This window comes from Eutrigla gurnardus, assembly GCF_963514095.1.
Source record: "Eutrigla gurnardus genome assembly, chromosome: 12".
Taxonomy (NCBI): domain Eukaryota; kingdom Metazoa; phylum Chordata; class Actinopteri; order Perciformes; family Triglidae; genus Eutrigla; species Eutrigla gurnardus.
Window position 1 is genome coordinate 21,062,246 of NC_139926.1, and position 19,056 is coordinate 21,081,301.

A 19,056-nucleotide genomic window follows, 5' to 3' on the forward strand; every position below is an offset into this window, starting at 1 on the left:
TTTTTTTCTCCCTTTTCTTTCATTAAAATCAACTGTAACTGTTTTTCATATGCAAGGTTACGGTTTGTTAATGTCCTCTGTAAACAACTTTCTCAGAGCCTCGGGGCTCAGACCCATTTCACCGGTTGTTCAGGAAGTCTTATCTGAGCTGAAATCTATGAGCACAGCAAAGGGAGAAAAATCATTTTTACTCCTTCCAAAAAAAAAAGTATTCATGTTGCATTCAGGCAGTGTTCGGAACTCACAATTCCCAGTTGATGGAGAGAATACCAGATGGGTCCATTGCAATATACTTTTTGTATGCACATGTAAAGGCCTGCTCATTTATTCATGCATTACAACGGAAGGAGCTTTGGGTTTGACTAAGTTAGATCTTTTTATTTTTTGGGGGGGGATTCTACATTTCTATCAGTTCCCAGAAAGAAACAGCTTCCCACCAATGCAGAATTATCTCACCGTGTTACTTTCTGTTTTTCTGCAATCCTCCATTCTCCCTGTCTATTTTTTAGATCCTCCTAATATTGCAGCACAGAGTCAAGCAAATCAATACACCTCAAGCTCGGGGTGATTTTGTGCCATAATGATTCTTGTCAGCCTCAAAAAGCCTTTTTAAACTTTCTCCTGCAAAGTAAAAAAAAAAAAAAAAAAACCTTGAGAAAATTGGTTAGCTTTAGAGGCTTGATTGCCCTCCACTTCGCTTAACCTATTCAAGCCGTCGGTCCTGGCCTAGCATTTTAATTCAGAAATGCAAATGTGCCCTCCTTGCCCTCAGCGGACGGTGTCCCACGCGGCCGGGGCGTGGTCATGGCAGGGGGGGTGGGGGCAAGACGGCACGCTGGGAAGTTTTCAAACTGCCAGCAGAACAAAAGTGATTTGCAATACAGGAAACAGGGAAAATAACCTTGGAAGAAGGAGGGACGCGGCGGACTGTTTCTGTCGGGGATCACAGCATTTATTTTTTCCAGACAGATTATAATTAAGCAGACGCTTCTTTTTTTTTTTTTTTTGAGGGAGATATTTTTATTTTTTGCGCATTTAATTAGGACGCAGGCTCAGGTGTACGGCACGACTCGGGAAACCCGGCGTTTTGGAGCCATTCATTGATTAATCTGATTTATTATATCAGAACACAAAGCCGTGTCGGCTCCATCCAGAGCGCCCGCCCATTCGGGCTTTCTGCGGAGCGATAGTGGGAGATTGATTAGAGTCTCCGGGATTTGCCGTGGAGGAAGCCAGCGAGAGCTTGTGCTGTGGATTTGCTCTCAGCGAAGGGGGGGTCAAAAATAACAGCAAGGACTCATCCAGCACCCCGGATCTGCACACCCTCTTGCACCCTACACTTTTAGCCTCCTTCCTGTCATCGGGTTTTCCCAAAATACGCGCAAGTCACGCCGGGACTTTTTTTTTTTTTTTAACCGAGCGGGGCTGCGAGTGTGAATCGCCTCCGCAGTCTCGGATGCGTAGTAAACGAGGGGGGGAGAGAGAGTGGGTTGGGTCGCCTTGGCATACGCGCACGTCGTCAGCGATACGTGCGAGATAGGTGAGGGTGAAGCGACACCCGAGGCTTTTTAATCCGGAGGGGGAGAGAGAGGGAGAGGGAGTGTGGACGCTGGCAGACCGCCGCACTCGCCGGCTGTGGATTTGAATCTCAAGATAAACCGCTGCTGTCGGATTCGTGGATCTTCCTTCCCGAGCGGTTAACCACACTGTCAGACCCGAGCAGACGTGCCCGGCTCATCCGAAGGGAATATAACCAAACCAGTGGATCTGCGGGGCAACACACACAGACACACGCACACGCGCACGCACACAATGGCAACCGGTGCGCTCCTTCTCGCCTGCGCGCTGCTTGGTAAGTCATCTAAAAAAAAAAAAAAAAAAAGCTCTCAGCCTTCATATGTGAAGTGGATTCCCCCCCTAAATCTCTGTTTGGATTAGAGCGACACACCTGTGTGACACACCGTGGGTTTACGTTTGAGTTGGGGCCAGCGACACATAGTCATCATGAGTCAGGTGGAAGTAGGCTACATCGATAATCACTGCAATAATGACAGATGCCCGTGACCAGCTGTGTGTGTGTGTATATGTGTGTTTATGTGTGTGTGTGCGTGCGCATGCTGAACTAGGTTAATGTGATATTTGGACTTCTAGTCACAGATTAACCCTGTAGAGTCTGACCTGCTGTGTTTATGAGCTGATGGTATAGGAAAGCCTGCTATTGTCTGTAGTTAACACACACACACACACACACACACGCACACACACAGAGGTGCATCACGGTCACACCTGGATCTCACATCCCCCCCAGGCTATGAAGTCATCCAGAGGATGTGAAGACACTCAGTGGGCTTGGTAAGGTGAAGCCACTGTGTGTCCCCCCCTTTTCACACAATTGCGACATACCTGTAATTTACTGGTTTTGTCAGACGGATGCCAGTTCCAGCATGCACAGCCGATGACACTCGGTGACACACGCACGCACACCGTCATGCAGGCGTGATCGCCGACAGACGTATACACACTCGTGCATCCTGCCTCTGAACTGTCCCAAACAAACACCAGATGGCTTTTTCTGTTCCTGGACGGGGAGGCCTGTCAGCGCTGCCGGGGGGACGGAGGAAGGGTGGGTGGGGGGGGCAGGGAGTGGGAGTAGGAGTGGGAGTGGAAGTCACCCCGTTGGAGGCCCCCACTTGGCCAAGAGGATTACCAGTCTGCATCTTGCCTCATGTCCCCTTTCAGCACATCAGAAATCACTTTTACTGGGATTGGAGGAGGATGGGGAGGAGGAGGGGAGGGGGGGGCTGCAAATGACTTCTCCCAATGACAACGTGAGATGTATTGTCCCGTGTACAATAGAGAAGACTGCACACAGTCACAATACAGATATTATCTGTCAGTGTAGGCTGGATAACGGAGGGTTTTCATATTACATAACCATGAATCATCTGGTGAAACAGGGAAGAGCGGTTTGAGATGTGAAGAACATTTCAGGTGTTAGGAAGGAGTTGTTTTGTGTGGCGTGTGCCTGGACACAAATCACAACAGAGACTCGGGATACTTTCTAACGCTGTGACGACGTGTTGCCAGAATTATTGCTGATGGTATTAGGCTGGTAATTCACCTAAATGTGGTTCATTCTGATGAAATCCCCTCAGGGGAAATAGTTGATTGAAAAAAAGATAAATAGGCAAACGAGTTGATGCAAATTTTCTTTTGGAAGCAAAAAATGTTGTGGCTGTTGTGGTTTCTCGAATCCAAATTTTCCATGATAGAATACTGACTGGAAGCCGAGACAAAACAAGATATTCGGAGACGTCACATTGGGCTCAGGGACCTTGAGATGGGTGTAACCCATACCTATCTGCCCTCTTAACACAACAAAACCACCAAATCACCCCGACAAAAGGTGGTCTGATTGTGCCCCATGGTGCTAGCATGTAAATATACATGTTTGGCACTATATTCCCATATCTGTTAGTGTACATACACGCACCTGTGTTCAATGAAAGGTGCTCTCTGCCCGTCTTTTTGCTTGTGATCAGCTGTCTGATGTTGCCATTATTCTCAGTTTGCACATGTTGTTGACTCGTGAAGAAGAATTAAAATAACGGTGGATGACGGCTGTGTTCGTTGAAGCCTGTATCAGTCAGTGTTAAACCCAGAGGTGCCACTTACACAACTCCTTGGAAGGCAAGTCTTATATTAGTGTTGTATCTGCTGCCTGTGTTTGCAAGCAGGTGTGAGTGGGTGCGCGCGCCCGGGCTTATTTGTGGCTCTGTGGTATATGATGTAAAGCATATACAGAGAGTTGCCTGAAGGAATGACTGTTTATTAGCTGTACAAACAGGATGTCTGCATTCAAACCCCCCCCATCCCACCCTGCAGACGGCGAGGAAGATGGCATGCGCTTTGTGCGGTGCAACGCGGAGAGGCTTTTTTTTTCGGGGTGTGCTTCTGTTTGTGCGAGAGTGCATTTGAAACGGGGGAGCCAGCCTAAAGTGCCTCAGACGTACCCAGTTTATATAACTAAATTGAAATGTAATAAGTTGCAAGGCTGGCTGCTTTAACTGTGAAATGCCTGAGTTGTTTTCATTTACCGGCGCTGACGGGAGAGCAGCCCAGGTTCAGATGAGCTGCCACTGGTTCCGCTAAGAAGCTGGTCTCAGAGCAGCTCCACGTTGCACGGAGGGGGAAATTCTTAGAGCTTATGCCTGACAAGATGCACATGCTGCCACATGCAGTCATCCATGTTTTATATATAGCTTGATTATCTCTGCCAAGTCGGTTAAGAGCAGGTGCTGTTTTCACCCCGTTTCACACGATATCTGAACTTGTTATGAATGCATTTGCACAAACCTTTTGTCAGATGGTTGGTCGTAGGGATAGGGAATATGTGATAAATAATTCACATTGGCTAGCTAAACAGCAGGGCATGGCAGGGGGCGTGGCTTCTCATTTGAAAAGGATCATAACGACCAATAAACCCTCACAGAATCACGCTGACGGCTGCATATTCACGTCATAATTCAGCCGATAATTTTCTGAAAACCCAACGCAGCATTTCACTTCTATTACTTTATCCCCCCCCCTTCCTCCCATCCATCGGTTTCCATTTATTCCTATGGGTTATGGAAATACACCGGCAGCCTTTAAACATGCATCACATCTGCATTTATTTCTTATGAGGAAAGGCGGCGTATAGACTTTTCAAATCAATCTGAGCGAAGCACGTGGCAATAACAGAAACTTCAGTAAAAGTAGAATGGAAAGATAAATAATGGAATAAATACGCAGGCTTGATCTTCACTGATGAGCTACACAACTCAAGCCTATGCAAGCAGATGAAAACTAGCGGCTACCTGCCTGGACGGTAAGACAAATAAATTCATAAAGTTGAATCGGTGATATGATGGCCTTTTAAAAGCATCTCATCTCTCCCTCCTCCGCCTCCGTGTCCGCGCTGTCTCCCTGTCTGCAGGAGACGTTTCCCTTCAGTCATCGTTTCACGCTTCTTTTAACAGTAATTTTTGATGCTATTCTTGATCAATGGTTGCGAGCCAGAAGAGACGCTGAAACAATAGCCTGTTATCCCGGCTCATTACGGTGCATTTGAAAAGAGAAAAGTTTAAGGTTCTTGAAGTAGCGCCATCAAACTTTGGGAGTATAAAAGCTGGCCCTCTGTAATTGGCCCAATCAAAGAACATGACGGTACTTAAGAGCCCATTTCCATTTTAAGGGATAGCTATTGCGCCCCCCCTCCAAAAAAAGAACAAACTTTTGTGCAGAGGAAGAAGGGCAGCACTTATACCCACTTAAGTATATTTGATTGTTGATGTGGCGCTGGGACAATTGTCACAACTGCTGCATCTTATGTTTCCTCATTAAATGAGTTTATATTTAACAGTGAAAGAAAAGGAAGTGACATCTTATTGCTATTTAGTGGAGGAACAAAAATAAGATAACGTGTCATAATTATTTCTTGGGATTTTTCTTTTTTACTTTGTATGGTCACGGAAATGTTGAAGTCAACCCGCTTGCATTTCAAATATTGCATTGCTGCACCCAGATGCCCACCCGGGCCTCTCCTCCGTCCCGAATAAGAACACCAACTGGAGGCTCCTCGCCTCAAAATGACGGGGGATTTTTTAGTTCCTGTGGGGTCAAACCAATGCGTCCTTCTGGCTGCGCATCTTGAGTCAGCTGTCACACTGGGAATGCTTTCCATGTGTTTGTAAGCCTCAGCTGACACAACAGAGAGTGCAGTCTAGACGGTGGTGCAAAAAAAAAAAAGAAAAATGCAATAACTCACTGTCTGGCTGTTTATACAGCTGATACGGTGCTGCGGAAGATTTTTAAAAATGCGATTGTCCCAAGTTTCGTCCCTCGTTGTTTGTGCCTCCTTGCTGCCACCAGAAACAAGAGGACCTACTTCTCTCCGTGAGCAGAAAATACGGGCTTGTGCAGCTGTCTGATTGCCGTGCCGTTTGCTCCCCTTGTTATTTTCTGCAGTCGCACGCACACGCCTGTTTGCATCACAAGCGCTGGAAACCGCGTATTTGTGTACACCCATGACAAGACGCCTTTTGTGCTGTTGTCTTTTTCACATCACAACATTGTTGACTCGAGTGACAGAAAGCAAACGATAGGAAAGCAGGAACAGGACCGACTTGGCTATCATCCACCAGCCGTGCGGTAGGTTTTCGGTAAGCGTTCATTAAAGGGGGGGGAGTGGAGACGCGGGCCATCAGCAGGTCAGCGTCTGGTCTGAGCTAGCGGTCATGGATCAATAGGATCGGGACTTTGTTGCAAGTCAAATACTGCTTGCTAGTGTCTCGTGTCTTACCCACAGGGCAAGTAATTGCCGTGTCATACAGACTTCACAGTCTGCGACAGAAACTCACACCCAACTACCACTTCGACTACAACAACCCCGCTGTCTTCTGCTGCGAGGTTTCTCCCTCTCGGTCGAGAGATCAAGGAAAATTTGAGATTGGGGGAAAACTGAAGTTAGTTGTGAATAATCATAGATAGACCCCCAGGCCCCCCCCCCCCCCGTGACCCAGATCTGGAGTGTCTCTCCAGTCCACATTGAGGAGATGAGTGACTGTGTGAAGTGAATCAAAGTTCCTAAGAGACTTTTCACAGGGTGTCGGGGACGTGGCGGTCGCAGGAGCCGGAGCGGAGGCAAGCTGTCTGCTTTGTGTCTGATTGTGACTCAGCAGCAGCACCTCTGGTTTACTGTCGGGACGGTCCCACGTCGCCGCTCCCTGCCGGGATCGCACCGCTGTGCCGTGTCTTTGCGTTCGGTGGTAACAACCCAACAACCACGCTTTTAGCCATTGGGTTTGTAAACCGTTGAGGTGTTCTTTTAGGATGATTTGCATATATCTCTGCCTCTGCTCACTCAAACGGTAGCCTCCTCCAGCTGCCTCCTCCTCCTCTTCCAGTGAATAGCCCCTGACCTCCCTCCCCCACTCGTTTCTAAACAATGCTATGCCCAGCCCACCTCCTCTTCAAAGGGAACTAATTACAAACCACCCTCAAGGGTGATCCCAACCAGATATGTTCATCGTCCTTACAGTGCCAAAGGAAGAATATTTGTTTAAAAATCTACCTCGGAGCGGTTTAGCACCTTCTTGTCCAGTTAAAAGATCACCCCCCACCCCCCCACATCCTCTCGGGAGATGGTTTGCTCCTCCCCCTTCTGCTGTTCTGTGTTGGGAGTAATGACACACACACACACAGACACACACACACACACACACACACACACTGCTCTGGGCTCCTGCCCTGCGGTGCAGCCACGCTCCCCTGCTCCATGCTTGATCCTCCACCAGAGCAGATCCCACGCTGGTGGGATACACACCAGGCGGCGTAACTATGGCGACCGCTCCCCACCTGCACACTCATGATCCATATTCAGCGGCACACACTTTATCCGGTGTGCACATCCAAAGGTGCGCACTGATATAAGTGACTACATGCATCCCCCCCCCTCCTTGTTTTTTTTTTTTAATCCTCTTACGCAACGATGAAGAGCACCTCACTCACTTTGCCATTATGTTCTGGTAACGCGCTTCTTTCCCCCCCTTAACACCTCAGACCAAAGAGATGCATGTGTGTGTGTTTGTGTCTAATTGCTTATGCATAAATGCATGAATTTACAAGCGCATGTCTTTTATTGCCTGAAAGGCAAAATGACTGACAATGGCAGCAAAAAAAAAAAAAAAAAGTCTGTTTGAAGTAGACTAATTAATAGTTAATTAGTTTCCTTTCCAATCTGCAGCTTAATTCGCAAACGTGGGAACTGATAGCAAGCTGCCAGTCATACACAAAAAAAAGAAAGAAAAATGAACCACTGTACATAAAGTATATACAGCTGTTGGGCTTAATTGTGCACAAGGCACAAGATGGATAATGACCGAAGATAGCTGAGTGTTTTTATAGCCTCACATTCTTTTACAACAATTAACGCAAACATTCAGTCGACTCGGCTGTAATGGTTGACAGGATATTATCAGTGGAGCTGTTTTTTTTTGTTTTTTTTTTGCATAATCTGAGTGAAAGATGCGACACACACATTGCTTTGTCACGCAGACAAAGTGGAGTGTGCGAGTGTGCGTGTGAGAGGGTTGAGGTTTGGTTAAGACTGGGGGTCGGGGGGAATGAGGTTAGTGGGGTAGCAGGTGTCCTTAGTTAATGGGTTTGATGAAGGGGGTGGATTGAGGCACTCAATGCACTGGAAGTGCGTGCGTGTCTGTTTGTGCGTGCGTGTGTATGGGCGGAAACCACTTTGGCAACTTTGCCTTTGTCCCTTGCCTTGACCCTTTTGTCTCCCACACCGTTCTAAACAGAAGAAGTGATGATGTTTTTTTAACAACGTGCATGTGTCTCCCAGACAGTCCCATCTTCTTTTCATTACGTCCGTGCCGACTAACCGTTTGGCACACCGCATATGTTCACCGAGCTCTCACAGAACTGTCGATTTGACAATACAATATGCAAACTATATCACTGATATCCTCATTCATTATTTGTGAAAGTCGTCTTGATGACTTGACGTCGAAGCCGGGAGTGCACGTTTTGAGAATTTGCTCCTTTTTGTCAAGCGCATTCAATTCGGCAGCAATCTGCCTTCTTGAGGGGAATGATGGATGCATGATTACGTCCTGTATATTCTTTATGTGCAGCTTTTGATTGCCCGCTCGCATTGTAATCTCTGGTTTGAATGAAAGGCTTATATTCAGTATTGTATGGTATTGTAAGGTGTGTGTGTGTGTGTGTCCTGGCTGAGCCTGCCATTGCTCAGCCTTATGACTGTAGGCATTATACAGTCCAATGAGTTCATCTCAAACACAATATTTGTTACTGTGGCCTTTTGGACGGAGGCAAAGCGAGCCGCTGCTTCTCAGCTGCAGTTTCTCACCGTCGTTCTTGCTGCCTCTCATGCCTTTTGAATAATTCATCCGTAATAGGGTTGATAAGGACGCGCACAAACTTTTTTTTCGGTTTTAATTATACTTATAAGTCAAGATGCCGCTGTGGCTGTGCCATATGTGACTGTGGTGTAGTAACTGAATTATAGATCCCCGTTGACTGCCGCAAAGCTAAGCGGCGGAGTGGCGTAATCATTCTCTTAATGAAGTTCCAACGTAATCACGCTTTGCCTCTCCTCACCTCCGCGTCGGGGGACGGAGCGATAAGGCGACGTGATGATAAACAGCTTCTTCGCCAGATGAGAAGGAATCTGTTTAAATTGTTCTGAGGAGGTTTTTTATGAAAGTTCAACGCGTCCGTTTCCAGTGATCACTCGGCGTGAAACAATAAAACATGAATGCCGTTTTTTATGCGGTCAAACGGGAAAGCGAAGCAGCTGAGGGTGTGGGAGGGAGGACGACGAGGCAGCTGTTCAACAGAGAAGGATGGATTATCATCTGCTCCTTGTTGTCGACACTATACAAAAAAACTAGCAGCACCGGAGATGGATGGATGGATGGATGGAAGGAAATCTGAATCAGCCCACATGAAACGGATCATTTCTGCTACGCAAGCATCGCCCCTACGCTTACTTACATTTATAGTGTCATGGCCACACGCACCTGCAGTGTACAGTAACGCATCCACACACACACACACACACACACACACACACGAATCCCCCTTTAAAACACCCCCATTGCTTGGAGCCTGGTCTCACCAGCTGTTATGAGCAACAGCACAGGTGGGGTCATGACTGTTGTAGCCCAGGGGGGGCCATAAATTAGGACTAGTTAGCATAGTGCGAGAGCAGAGGACGGCATGACCCAGGTGTGAGGCATAGCGGGAGTCCCACTTAAGCGCTGTAGACACTGACGTGAATCACGGAAAGTGGCTATTAAGACAAGTCGACAATGGACTTAAGTGCTGGGAGTTACATGGACTTGGCTTTCTACATGGCACGAGACCTGAAAGCAAAAACATTCGAAAGAATGACAGTACAGCACTTAACACACCATTTAAAATATGTAAAAAAAAAAATATGTTTATGAGTCAGATTTAAAGGTGCTTCCAGGTACAGTAGCATTATCTTACCATGTGAAGGTAACAGGGTGTAGCTGTGGTTTCAGTCTCAAGAACACGTGAATGTAAAAACAGTTCTGGCCCAGTTGTAGCATCAGAGAGAGGAGAACTACGCGAGACATTTGCATGTAAACCTTTTGCACCCCAGCTGGAGATAGTGGGAGGGAGCATCCATGTGCGGAAGCCTCCATCCGTGTCCCGTACACGTACTGTGTGTCTGGGGTTTTGTGTTCGGTTCTCTCTCCGCCCTCCGGCTATGCTTCCTGCTATCCAAGGCTTGTGAAAAGTATGTTGGGGAGTCCTCCTCAACACTGCTGGATTACAAAAACTCCCTCAGTGATTTTTTTCCATTCTTTCTCCCTCCATGTAACATGTTTTTATCTTGTAATCCCTGCATATATATACCATCGATACCATCTGGCTCTCTGTACTCAACGTATTCTCATGAATTTTCGTATGGAAACGCATGAAAAGTTATGTAAAATGTTTTCGTGTATTATCCTATGAATATGAAAATGACGCAGGCAGCACATGCGTGATTCCCTGCGGTGAAAAAAAACGGCTTCCATTCCTTTCATTCATAATGAAAAATGCAGCATAATGCAGCATTTTAAAGCTGTTTCGGCATTAAAGTACGTTTTGATGACATTCCTACCAAAAAATATGGATTTTCTTCTCATATTAATCCTTCAGTGAATGTATATGATCTTTCGTTTGTTGGTTAGGGTAAAAGTTGAGGTTAGGGTTAGAATTGGAGGAGCCTGGGATCGTACCGACTATCTTGCAGTCGCCAGCTAAGCCCCTCTACCTCCTGAGCTAAACCCCCTGAAGGTTATGGTCAGGTTTAGGTCTGATGGACTCTAACTACCAGCATAAAGCGCATCATTTACGTGACTACAGCTCTGTGTAATACGTAGGAAATCATACGAAAATCTCGTGCTTTACTTTTAGTACGAAAGCTGAGTGAGAGCAGCCTGCTGTACTTGTGCCGTGCAAAAGATTTTGAAATTGTGACATCGACCCACGGCACAGGCCTCTCCGCTTCATCTGCCCACCCTCGGCGTTCTCCTTCACTCCCTTGTTCTCGCCCTGATTAGAGCTGCGTTGATGTAATGGGCAATTGTTGTAACTGTTTGTCAGCTGTTGGAGCGGCACCGCCGGCCTGTCTAACTGGCCCTCTAATGGAAGTTAGAACACTTCGTCTTCCCTTCTCGCTGAATTCCTCCATGTCAGACTCTCGTACACCCACACACACACACACACACACACACACACACACACACACACAGTGTAATGCCGGTTTCCCAGCTGACAGGCTTCCAGCAGCGAGTGTTTTCTCTCAAACCCTGAAATTCATTTAGCTTTTCTCACAGAAGAAGAAGTCTCATTCGTCCGTCTATAAAACTCCCTCGATAATAACACAGCAGTGGATATGACATTTACATTTTTTTGAAGCTGGCAAAGGGGTCAGAGGTTGTTAATGACAGCCCTCGTTTCACCGATTTCCACATTCTGACGCAGGTGATGATTATCAGCGCAGGAAGGACAAAGAGTGGGGGGAAAAAGAGAGAGGATGAGACCTGAATTGTAATATTTGATACTGCCTAGAGCCCATCAATCACAGATCCAAGAATCTGAGACAGCTGTGGGGAAGAAAGCGTGGGGGTGATGTCATCACTCAATTACACGGTTTACATTAGGATGACATGCTTACACCCAGTGCTACGTACAGTGAGCGAGCAGCCAAATATTCCCTTCAGTGCCCAAGGACAATGTACAACACGGTGCGAACAGAGGCACGAATTCTCTCGTGTCCAATTTAGATGAAGAAGAGGAGACGGGATGGGAGAAACGGCAATTATAATCTCGCCGCGCGATGATCACATGCAGGGTTATTTTGTCGCACAATTGCAGGCGGGATTCCTATTGTATTGCGAGTGTGAACGTGAAATGCGGTTCCCTCCTTTTTCCGCCGCTTTCATCTTCCTCCCCTCCAGTTTTCCCTCATCTTGGAATCTCCGTCTCCCTCACACTGGTGCTCTCTCTGGTAATGATGTTAACAGGGTCAAATGCTTTCAGGGGCCTAGAGGGAGAGAAACGCTGAGTGATTTTGGAGAATGGTTAACCAGGGCTGAGAAGTGTGGAGAGGGGAATACTCTTATGTTATTCATCTTTCTCCGGCGTTTAGTTCTCTTTCCGGCACACGTGTGTGTGAGCAGCACAGAAGTCAGCCGCACGCTTGTATATTCAGTTAGTTCTGTGCATCTGTGTGTCGCTCGGCACCCCCCCGGAGGCAGCGGTCGTCTTCTCTTTAGCTTCCTCCTCGCTCGCCTCCTTTCGCTCGGCGCTACCTCGCCGTTTTGAGAGTTTTCACAGGATTTCAGATCTGGAGGAGTCTCTGAACCTCCCTTGGGGAGATGGGACTCTTCTCTTCTAGTTCATAATTAATTCATATTTCACTGGCTGGAGTTCCTTCAAATTTGCCTGAATTTTTTCTGGTAGAAAAGTTTGAGGACGAGGACTTGCTTGTCGCCATCAGAGGTGGGCGACGCCATGCACTTTTGGTTTCTGGAATGAATGCCTCCGCCGAAATCAATGGTAATGTTCTCACTTTAGCTTAAAAAAAATGTGTTCTATGTAGAACCCAACCTCCACAATAAGAAGATGATTGGAACATTAGATTATCAGGACCTTTAAAAAGGAGACTTACCTCCTATCACGTGATTTATAAGGTGAATTTCCCCCAAATAATTGGCGACACACGAAGCATTTCTTTCGAATATTCTCTCTTAAATACCAAGTTTTCTCTCTATGAACAGATTCTGCATTCACATGTAGAATCCGGAGGCAACGGGACAAGATTTACACCAGAAATATAGCCTCTTGCAAGAGTTCCCAGATTAAATGAAGTAACTCCACGTTTCATCCAGTGTCTGTCAGTCTCTGAACCAAGGAGGTCATCCTATATCGATAGTATCGGAACTCAAAGACTAACTGTCTACAAACTCTTGTGAACGCAATTGGGAATCGAAGCAAAGTTAGAAGACGTGATGGACGGCTCGTATCTCCACATTAGCACAGTCTCCGCACTGCTGTGATCGTCCTCTGTACTACTTACACCCTGCCGCGTTTTTATTATACACCTTTCTTGGTGTATAATTATCATGTGTCATAGAAGAGTGATGGTGTGAGTAGGCATGAATGCTAGTGGCCTCCCTGCTGTTTCCACTGAGAATAAGACACTGGCCACAAATGATTGGATTAGTATTTAACCCCCCTTCCACTTAGCATAATCCTCTTTGCAGCTTTCCGTTTGTGTGAGTGCGTGCGCGTGCGAGTGTGTGTGTGTTTGTGTTCACGCGTGTGCGCTTGCAGTCATCTGCTCCCATCGTCGTGAATGCTCTCGCCGACAAACAGCAAGGTCAGATAGAGAACGCGTCTGTGGTCGTTCACCATTATCTAACGCGGGGACGCGTGTTTTCCTGCATCCGGCCAACAGCCGTGGCTGTGGGAAGCGATTGGCAGCGGAGATGAAAGAGGAGATACGAGAACAGGGAAGCCAGAGAGGGTGAGAGTGTGGAGAGAGGAGGAGCGGGGCCTGGAGAGACATCCATGGTATGCAGAAATGGAGATGAGGAGCGTTAATAATAGACAATCTGAGGCCTTGTTGAGCAAATAAGGGCTCTGCGATCCAGGCAGCGCAGCCAGAGGTGAGGAGGAATAGGGGGGGGGGGTGAGGCTCGCAGGCATGGGATTATTGTGGAAGGGTGGCAGAATAGAGCGATCAGTTGATGGTCTGCAGGGTTTGGTATGTCATTGTCAGCCTTTTCTCAATAGCCTGCAGTGGGATGGACACTTTGAAGTTTCACAGAGCTGCTTAAATCCCGTCTGAAAAGATGCAGAGAATCACAGAAAAGACAGGAATATGGAAAGAGAGGGAGAGAGGGAGAGGATGGCAGGATGAAGGGAAGGATTGATGATGGGTGAAACATGCAGGAAGGCAGTGAGAGTAATCAGAAGTACGAGGCAGCTTGTTTCAGGAGGATGACAGGAGACAGGCGAGCGGAGGAAAGCTCTTAGTGCACCAACACAGTATTTTTCTTTTGGGGGGGGGGGTGTATGAGTAATATATTTCCAGCAGTCGGAGATGAGTAGCTGCAACATGAGAAGCAGTGACGCAGCGGTACAGCTCTGACCTGATCTGAGCTGGATGTGGGTAGACCGGGCGCCGCCAGGTTAGCGCTCTGCCATCACAGCGGAGAATAACGGGGAGCACAGAGTCTGAGTCAGAAGAGATGGCTGCCTCTTACTGTAATGTGCTCAGCCGGATTCAGTCAGCACGCCTCACTATAGACTTTCTGTCAATCTCGGTTTTTAACTTCAGAGTATTCGCCGTCTGCTCGCTGTGGAAGGATTTTCCCGTTAACTGACGTTTTAGATGCCAAATGTTTTGCAGGTTGTGGCCTCTTGTTTTACAGACGGACAAACAAACAACACATAAGTATGTTATTGATTAGTTCTATTTTGTTTGTGTAAAGAAATAATTAGGAGATACCTGTACAATATGGATATCGTCCAATTTCTCTCTCTCTCTCTATCGTTAGTGTTTGTAATGTTAACCATGTCGCTGGTTTATGTTATTAATTGTTATTTTTGTGCTGCTTTATGGTTTTGACCATTAGTGAGGTGGCTGTTTACCATTATATTAGCTTGTGTTTGTTGGCTAAACCTACATAATGACATCATTTCCGAATCATTCTAACAGCAATTACCAGATTAGATTCTTCAAAAATATATGTTTTAGGCTAATATGGGCCAATTAAAATGATACGGCTCTCAATAAATCCCCTTAAACCACTTCTGGATTCTGGTATTGGAAGCGTTATGGTTTACGTTGTATGACCAATCATGCTATACCAAGCCATGGTTCAGTGTAGATAGACATGGAGATGGAGAGAAAACGCATTGTAGGAAATGCACATTACATTTGTTTGTTATTTCTACTGCCACTATAATATTTCACGATTTTCCTGCTGTAGCTTCGAGGCAGCTGAGAAAACTTTTCCTTTTCTTCAAGAACAAAGTTAACATATCTACTTTTGAAATGTGCAGCATTCATGAGTATAGGTCAGAACTGTGGGGATCTCTTGAGGAGGAAATTAATGAGTTTTCAAGTGAGGTCAGACACCAGGTATATATGTTGTCAGCTTATGAGTGGAAACAAAAAACAACAAGCTTACTATAGACAAATACAATTAAAACATAGGATGATGCATATGATGACTCATGCTCATGGATTGACACACACACACACACACACACACACACACACACACGCACACACACGTGGGTGTAAATGGACTTTCATAAATAGGAGTAAATGAAAGGTGGCGGGTGTAGTGGAAATGTAAGAAAAAGTTACCACAAGAGGAGAGAGGATGTTGAAGTTAAAAAGCTGTTCTGGTGAATTATTAATGCAGAGTATTGTGCCCACAGACACAGCATCTTACAGACTTTCTCTCTCTCTCACACACACACCAAATACTCACATTCACATCAAATACACACACACACACACACACACACACACACACACACACACACACACACACACACACACACACAGCTGCAGTCCCCAGTTGCTTGTGCAGACAGGAAACAGCGTCTGTCTCTGTCTGGATTTGGGGGGTATGTGTAAGTGCTCTGTTGTCTCCGGCCCCAATGAGAGGGATGTTTGTAGTTGTTCCCTGAATGGTGAATGGTCGTGTGTGTGTGTGTGTGCGTGCGTTTATTAGATGTGAATGTGAGTATTTGGTGTGTGTGTGTGTGTGTGTGTGTGTGTGTGGATGCAACATATGCTGTCTACCTAAATATAGGCTACAGAGCGACATACCGAATAGTAATAATCAGTCTTCACTCGGAGATTAATGCTAATGCCAGTTCTTAGTATGCCACAGTGTACAATACATGGCTCATGGTTCACTCCACTGGTTTAACGTTGTATGTAAATGAGAGAATAGGGCATTACAGTAGAAGATTTCTTATTTATTCCTCCTCCAACAAAGTGTTTTGAAGTGTATCCTTATTGAATTCCTATTGTCTTAGTCAAATGATCAAAATAAAACTGGCGTTAATATGAGGAGATCCTTGCATAACGAATTCCTATTTCTGGTGGTTTGTGATGAATTAGTGTGTGAACCGTTTCAGGTTGTAGTTTTGACCTCCACAGTGTTAATGTATATGTAATTATTCTGCACCTACTGGCATCACATTTGTGTTAATGAAAACAATGTGTGTCCACATGGCGATTTAATTGATAATGACACTTTACATTATGTGTGTGTGTGTGTGTGTGTGTGTGTGTGTGTGTGTGTGTGTGTGTGTGTGTGTGTGTGTGTGTGTGTGTGTGTGTGTGTGTGTGTGTGTGTGTGTGTGTGTGTGTGTGTGTGTGTGTGTGTGTGTGTGTGTGTGTGTGTGTGTGTGTGCCACAGCCTCAGTAAGCACTCTCCAGAATGCTTAGCTGCACATGTCACGCTGTTCCTGTATTTCCTGGGAGATGTGAGGTACATAAACTCTGCCAGTGTTAAATATTTAAACTGCAGATTTGTAACCGATGTTCTCTCTTTCCTCCCTCCCTGCCCTCACCCCATCCTCCCTCTCTCCTTCTTTCCTCTCCCTCTCCCCATCACTCTTGCCCCACCTCCGCCTGTAGCCGGTGTTGCCGTGGCTCAGAGAGTGGTGACGGTGCAAAGTGGACCGCTGGTACGGACCGAGGGCTCCCACGTGACCATCACGTGCAACGTGACGGGCTACAAAGAAGGGATGGAGCAGGACTTCGAGTGGTCCATGTACCTGCCCTCGGTGGCAGACCGGGAGATCCGCATCGTGAGCACGGCCCAGCCGAACTACGCCTATGCCCTGTACGCCGCGAGGGTCAACAATAAAGAGATCTATGTGGAGAGGCTGGCCGGCGACGCGGCGGTGCTCCACATCACCAAAGTGCAGGCCAAGGACCAGGGTCTGTTCGAGTGTTACACACCCAACACAGACGGACGCTACCTGGGGTCCTACAGCGCACGCACCAACCTCACTGGTGAGTGTCTAATCACACACACACACACACTTTCTATACACGGATGTATCACGTTTCCACATGTACTCGCTCCTTTGGTGACATACGGCTGTGAATGTGTCAGTGTTACATCTGATCAAGGTGTTAAACACAAGGGCAGCACTAGTCAAAGTCTGCTTCACTGTCGTAAAGTGTAACACCTTTACAGCACAGAGGGAATTCAAGGTGCTAGTGCTAATGTTGGATGACCTAATCTAACCTAAGAGATTAAAGTTCTGTCTTAATATTGTTTTCTGGCCTCAATTTCCCTGCTTGGGGATCCAGGGGCAAAGTTGCGCTGTAAGACCCTTTTGCCTTTAATTAACAGGCAGTGCACATGGTAGAATACACTTGACAGCTTCCCCCCCAAAAAAACAACCAGCAATTGCATGTTGGAACACTTTCCTGTCCCAGGTTTTAGTGCAACAGCAATTGGATTAAACATACATTTACTTAGGTATACGAAAAGAGAAAGAAACAGGGGTGTTGTGATTAAACGTGCAATATATGGGAATCAGTTCATTAATATTGCATTACTATGTTCTTTAAATATATATATTTCATGTGTAATTTCAGCGCATATTATCCCTGGATGTTGCATATTCAAAATTAAATTGCAATAACACTTTCAACCGGGGGGCCTTTGGGGACCCATGAAGGTCTGAGGCCTTTGAAATGTGAACTTTTAATACGATGCCTTATTTAAATGTAAAATCGAGTCATTAGCTGTATCCCAAACGAGGAAATCAATAACCAGAGACCGTCTATAAACTAGCTGCAGGCTGTCCTCCTTTTGGAAGGAGTGAGATGAGAGGAAGTGTTACACTCCAGTTTCACACAAAGTCCCACCTGTTGTGTTCTGACTGGGAAAAAAAAATCTCCAATCTCACTCACACACACCCCCACACACACACACTCACACACACACACTCACATACCTCCTTCCTACATCTACTGAATTCTTCCCTTGCCCAGAGCTGTTTCTGTAACGCATCCGGTGTGTTGGCGTGATGTGTGACTGTTTCAAACAGTAGCATTCGTTTCTGTCTTCCACTCGGGCCCTCGCTCTCTCTCCCTCACCCAGAGATGTGTACAGACGGGGCCCGCAGTCCTGAAGACACAGCTGTCATAGATGGAGATTCCATTCCCTTCATAACTCCATGCCTTCATCCCTGACCTTTTCCTCTCGGGGTCAAAGTGCAAGTTATTTGTGTGCTACAGCCTCTGACTGTGAATTGAGAAACACCCTTATCTCTTATATAGTTCCTTTCCACCCATCAGGGGAGGCTGCAGTTCAACAGTCATTGTGTGCTCGGCGGATCAATGTGCTCAGCAGTTGCATTTTCTAGTATGAGCAGCATGCTCTGAATGTGGGGCAGGGCTCGGGCGCAGGGCACTGTGAAACGGCACTGCTGATAGCACAGTATTTATAGAAGTGCATGAGAGAGAGAGAGAGAGCTGTGTGTGTGAGCAGAATTGAGGACTGTTATCTGAGCCGTTTTGTGTCTCTAACCTCTTAACCCACTTTCAGAGGTCAGGGTCTCTCCCCTCTCTTCTATGCCGGGGCTCTCGGGCCCTTCTGTGATTTCCCCCTCAGCAGCTGCACACTTCCTTGAACCCAAACAATAATACCTTGTCCTTCCAACCCCCCCCTTCGCCCTCATATCCCTCATGTCTCCCTCCTCCTACTGTCTTTCATCCTGTCATCTGTCCGTCTCCATTCATCATCCCTCGCCTCTTTCTCTAATTCGCTCTTTGCGCTGTTGTGTATATAAAAGGAAATTGCTGATGCTGCCTTTGAGAGGGTGTTTCAAGGGGGGGAAAACAAGGGGAGTATCGTGGAGGAAACGCGGCAGGAAGGATACCAGATAGAAGTGTCCGTGTGA

The 19,056-nt window shown here is 46.5% G+C and overlaps 1 protein-coding gene across 1 annotated transcript in view; it reads left to right on the top strand.

The window, feature by feature from the left end:
* The first annotated feature begins 1,613 nt into the window (after nt 1–1,613).
* Nucleotides 1,614–19,056, top strand: part of igsf3 (immunoglobulin superfamily, member 3) — a 61,691-nt gene continuing 44,248 nt past the window's right edge. Inside the window, exons 1-2 of the mRNA XM_084023287.1 lie at nt 1,614–1,852; nt 16,772–17,152. Coding sequence (XP_083879413.1) covers nt 1,813–1,852; nt 16,772–17,152 — 421 coding nt within the window. The 5' untranslated portion in view covers nt 1,614–1,812. The remainder of the gene's footprint in view (nt 1,853–16,771; nt 17,153–19,056) is intronic.